This window comes from Patella vulgata, chromosome 8 (genome assembly GCF_932274485.2).
Source record: "Patella vulgata chromosome 8, xgPatVulg1.2, whole genome shotgun sequence".
In the NCBI taxonomy this organism is placed as follows: domain Eukaryota; kingdom Metazoa; phylum Mollusca; class Gastropoda; family Patellidae; genus Patella; species Patella vulgata.
The window spans coordinates 17,724,889-17,730,898 of NC_065886.2; the positions used below are offsets into that span (position 1 = coordinate 17,724,889).

At 31.5% G+C, this 6,010-nt stretch overlaps 1 protein-coding gene across 1 annotated transcript in view; it reads right to left on the reverse strand.

The window, feature by feature from the left end:
* Positions 1 to 861: 861 nt before the first annotated feature.
* The window catches only part of LOC126829776 (39S ribosomal protein L28, mitochondrial), a 33,240-nt gene continuing 28,091 nt past the window's right edge, over positions 862 to 6,010 (reverse strand). Inside the window, exons 6-8 of the mRNA XM_050559897.2 lie at positions 3,570 to 3,702; positions 2,414 to 2,444; positions 862 to 1,173 (exon numbers count right to left, since the gene is read on the reverse strand). Of these exons, the coding sequence (XP_050415854.1) occupies positions 1,113 to 1,173; positions 2,414 to 2,444; positions 3,570 to 3,702 (225 nt within the window). The 3' untranslated portion in view covers positions 862 to 1,112. The remainder of the gene's footprint in view (positions 1,174 to 2,413; positions 2,445 to 3,569; positions 3,703 to 6,010) is intronic.

Below are 6,010 nucleotides of genomic sequence, written 5' to 3' on the forward strand. Positions count from 1 at the left end.
ACCTTACTTTCAAAATTTGAAAAGGTATCCAATGAATTTCTTTGTGTAACCTGAGGTAGCATACATGTACAACTACATCTTTCCCTCCCCCACCCCTTCAGGGCTTTAATGAATGTATATACTTGTACAAATTCTGTGGTGGTTAAATAAGAATCCTTTTGACAAAACAAATCCTGTTACAAATTATAGGTTGGGCAGCTCAATAATAAATATAAAAGATCATGTTCCAAGAAACATTCTCCACAGTGATAATTTTCACTCAATTCATGGTATATAATAAAGGTTACCTTTAGATTTAAAGGTGTTAAAAAAAAAAACAGGTGAGGGAAGATCATTTGTCACTTTCAGTTGGTTATAGTATTACACTAAATTCCATAACTACCAGGGATAACGGCCATATATATTTAAAATTAGCGGATGTTTTAAATATATAATCTCCTATTATCAGGTTGTTGTAAAATGCCCTCCTGGTAAAAAGAAACTTGATGCGATCTAATCCATCCAAAGTTGAAAAGTTATTTGTATTCTTTACTTAAATCAAAACCCAATCTTTTCTCTAAATTTTATGGTCAATATTTGTCCCCTGGATGCACAGATTTGCAGGATTTAAATATTTTAAAAAATACTATAATTGTTACATCACAAATAAGTTCCACAGCTCTCTTTAAATATTCCAGCCTGACTAAGGTTCACCCTTTGCCACCCCCTTTCCGAGTTTTGGAAGTGCAATACTGAAAAGAATAGCCCGGGTTGTCCCTTAAGACTAAACAAAATGTGATTAGGAAGACTTTAAAAAGACTTTCTATTGGATTTTCATATTTGGCTGTTAACACGCTATATATTTTCAAGAATACACAAAAATCTTATAAAATATGTATTTATTTCATGGAAAAATTACAAATCATTGATGATATATTGAACTTGGTACAGTCTTAACATTTACTGAATTTCTACTAGACTATTATCAATCAAATCTGTCATCTTATAGTTCTTTCTATCTCACTTCAAAGGCATTGCATATACAATATTTCATGAAAATGATGTCAACACATTTGATTGTCTAAATTCTAAAAAAACTAAACCACTAAACTGTTGCATATTTCTTCTTAGTATCAGGATTTCTTCGCCTCATCTGATTTACTGAATATGTTCAGTTTATTTATCCAGGATTGACTGAAAAAGACAAAAAATTTCAAAGTTCATTACAAAAGTTACATAGGGAGGGATAAATTAAAACAAGCAAATGACATGTTCTCATGTACGTATTCATTTTTTTAAAACAATAGCAAAGGTGTCACGCAAGGGTATCCCATTTTCACCTGTCTCATTTATTGTTTCTATTTACGTGTTAATTTAATTTATGATCAAGAGGTACAACAGGGAATGCAGAGGTGTGTAATCTGTCATTTGATATTTTTACCAATTGCATGACTGAAAACATTATTGAAAGCCATCCAGAATCAAAATTAATCCCTTTAATGGTATTCCAGATGTTGTTGGGTTACCATATAACACGTTTTGTAACTAGAACCTGAACTAACTTCTTTGGTCCCATATGTACACTATTCATTAAATCATTAGACAGATAATATCCAATTACTGTTTCTTTGAGAACTCTGATACCCTAGTAAGAGATTAAGCTAAAGTTTCTAATCCTATAAAAATATATGTGATAGATTCCAACACAAATCATTTGGTATATGGTTTACATTTGTTGAGATATCATTATATCTATCTTGTGTAAGAAATAAACAAGATTAGATTTAAACTCTTGAGGGGATAAAAAGATCACAGGATTGTGTGATTCTTTCAAATTTACAAACTGGTTCCAGATGGATTTTTGCTTTACACATGTATTTATCCATTTTCACTCACTATAAAAAGGACTAATTTTTATGATAATACTATCTAAATCAGACCCATAGTTTGCTAAATTTTGTCACTTTGTGCGATTAAAATTATAATTGTATATTTGTCAAGTATCAAATATTAGAAATCTGTGAGCCCATCTGAAGTATTAATTACCAGAAATAATTACTGTTTTCATTAGCCTGCTGCATGCATAAAATTAGAATATTAAACTGCATTATATGTTATCAGACATAATTAAGTCACATTATTAATGTCACACACAGATACTTCTAAGTAAAGACAGGTACATGGAAATCAAGCGTAGAGGCACTGTACCCTCAAATGCAATGACCTGGTTTTGAAATCATGACGGTTACAATCTGATGAAGAGTAGCTAAAATGCCACTGTCTGGACAAATTCCCTAGCACTACACACTTGACCATAGAAAAAAAAATCTACCATAGGTTAGTATCAAAATGACTGAAGTATTGTGTTCTTAATACATTTAACTCCATTGATATCCTATGCAAAGAATTCTGGAGTGCATTCTAAAGAACTTACCTTTCAGAAGAATCATCATCTAAGCTTGTTTCTAGAAAAAACACAAAAAAACAACCTTGCATTAATATACAATGGATGTTATAAAATACAATAACAATATCACCGTCTTAACCAGATTTGAGGAAGCCATGGTAGCTAAGTGGGTAAGCTGTTGGTTTGCTAGCCTGGAGGTTGCATTTCGATCCCTGCATTGGCCGAGAGAGTTCATCAGGATTTTCCGATGTGGTTTCCCCTTGTCAGTGGTGCAGGAAGGAGTGCCTGACAACAAAAGCAGTCTAGTCATTCCGATGTGATGAAAAACTAAGATCCTGCTACCAATTGGCGTACATGTAAAAGATCCCTTGGCAGTTGGAATTTGATATAAGAGCCGCCCGTAGCACCGCTATCCGGGGTAAAATCTCCCTCATAGCACACTGTCTGGCATATGATCGCAGGAGCAGAACAGTAGGTTCTTAAACCCCACTTCATTTCTTAACCAGATGTAGTGGTTATAAAAATTAAACCACTATTTGACATGTCAGGTAAAGACTACATATAAACCACATTTGACATCTAGTTTGCACCTGAACCAGTGGTATATGATAATAAAACACAATCCACTGTGGTATAACAGAACCATGTTAATTAGAAAGAAATTAACATGGCTAACAGTGACATACGATAACAATACTGTTAGTCATAGTTCTCTTGAAGAGATACAGAACAAAACTTTTTTTCATGGTAGTTCAACTTCTCTCGTAAAATTGAAAATATATTTAGTAATGTTAGCTCACATACCCTTACAAAATTTTGATTTCCCAATAATCTATTTGACACAAATGCATTTTAGGTGAAAAAAGTGAAAGTCCAGATGTAATGAAGATGGGATTTTATTTATCAAGTTAAAGTAAAGATTTATTCTCATTAAAATGGATTTAAATATATATATATTAACAAGTCAAAATTTGATGATATGTGTTCAGTTGGCGTGGTACATGCTCTGACTACAGAATTAAATAAATACCACCTGTTCTTTGTATTGACATAGCTCCAGTGCTAACATGCCACAAAACCACTTAACTTTTACTTTCCACAACACCAATACACCTTGGTTATTATAATGAGCACCAGACAAATATTAGATTCATATTTTACATGAAAACTTGACTCTTCATACCTTTAAATTTCTCTGAGAGTTCATCAATGAAATATTCTTTCAATGGAATGGTTGGATTTTCTTCTGCATGTATTTCTCGTGCTTTAGTCACAGCTTCACCAGCAGGTAACCCAATCCACTCAGCTTCTTCTAACTGAAACATATACAAATCCATGTGAATGATAGTATTAGTGGATTCATTAAAAAGTGTCAAGAGAGAGAAAGAGAGAGAGATATTGTGTTTAATGTACACTTGACACAACTTAGGTCATTTTGGGACAAACATATGGTTCATTTGTTGTCAATAATTCGCTTGTGCGCCGTAGGGATTTTTGGCAGTGGGAGGAAAACTGGAGGACCCGCAGAAAACCCATGAGGTTGGACAGACGACCCTACTTCTTGCCACATACAACCGTGAAATCGAAACCACGTCAGTTGACTCAATGACAGACCTTATGATACAGTGCGCACGTGATGGTACGACTTTAGCTTACTATGAGACTACAAATCCATATAAATAAGAAATGAATATGCAGAATTCGTTTAAAACGAAATAAATTTGTCAACAAAATGTAGAAATAATACCAAATACCAGATATAAGTGACAGTCACCATGCTTCTAAGTCAATTGCATAACTTTAACATACAATTTTAAAGGTGAATATGCTTATTTATTCATATGACAATAACCTTTCAGTTTTAAAATTCCCCTTATAGGATATTATTCAAAATTCTTCACAGAATTACCAAATTTTAATTCAATAAATGTATATTCAGGAATTACATAATATGTTGTCTTTCATAATTGGAAACTGACACAATATAATCAGTTATACAGAAACAGTATTCCTAAAAGGCCATCATGCCAAGGATAATGGAATAACACAAGGGTCACTATTTAGGCCAATTTTCTTTCCCCTCTATCTTAATGACTTCACTAAATATTACCTGTTTATTAATGACAATATGATAAAAATAAAATGAAAGCTAATCCATTTAAGACACTTTTGTAGATGTATAATCTGATTAGACATTAAGTTCTTATCTTGTTGCTATATTGAGATGGGTTTTTAAAGATAGAGAACTATACATGTCAAGAGAAAATCAGGTTTTAGCACTAAAAGTATTTAATCTTATTACTAATTACAATATAACACAGATTTAAGTACAGTACAAAGGATCTACTTTATCATATATTCTTCCCCTTTTAGTGTCAAGGTGTGGATTTTTCAATTTCTTCATTTATATTCAGGTAAATTGATTAATGGGGCTAAACCATGTCTAGCCAACATGAAGCTTAGTTGTTCTAAGTCATTCTTTTTTTAGTATCATTCACTACTATTATTTTTTTAATTGTCAGGTTTAAAGCATTTCAGACATTTTCAATTATATACTTTCAAGCACACTGCTTTAATTTAGAAATGATTCAGTTATCAGAACTTTTTCCAAAATACACAATTTCAAAAGTGTACACATCTGGGAAATCAATGAGAAACAAAACTTATCTTGTACAGAAAAAAAAAATCCTTTAAGTAGCCAAAGGGATTTAGATGGAGATTTCAAAAGGTGCTACTCTGCTCCCAATAATGAATCTTTTACACTAAATACAATTAAACATAAACTTTAAAGAGCATGTTTCTATTTACAAGATAAAATGAAAAGAGAAATAAAGTAAAAATTGCATAGATACAAGAAACAATGTTCATGGTGTATTTCCTGTTTCCCAGAGAAGTTGGTTTCCCAGCACATTATCTAGGTTTATGGTGCATGAATCCTTCCTAACACTTACTTTATACACTTAAAAGGTTAACTCTAACAAGAGGGACATATACACAGGTAATTGGTGTTTTAATTTTATGACCAGATTGAAAAGTAAAAGTTAGACTTAACTTTTTGAAGTATTTCCACTACATTTGTTTTTATTGACCTTCTTACTCAAGGCTTTAACAATGATTAGCTTGATCTTAACTTCGCTGAATGGAATTTTATAACTTGTAAATTATTACCACAACAATATCAGCTTGAGCTCTTAACCCCTCGTCAAACATTTTACACTTTTTTAATGATGATTAAAGTAGTAAGAAAGTATACGGTTTATAGTATCTGTTTAAGAAAGTTAGATGACATAAATGATACAAACTTACTATATTTCTTTTAATTACAATATTATTTTTTGAGTTTGTAAAATGAATTAAAATAGACAATCAGAATGGATATGTTTTGCTATTTAAAACTTCCAAAACATAGAAATGTTTGAGGAAATAAAGTACAATAGAAATATATCATCATTTCTTACATATCATGACACATACAGTATTTCAAACCAAATAAAAGTTATAACAAAAATTGCTATTGATTGATAATTTCATAAGACAACAATATTACATAGAAACATAAAATCTTGTGGACAATTAAGGGAAACTATAAACTGTAGATTTATGAATAAACCACAAAGAGAATCA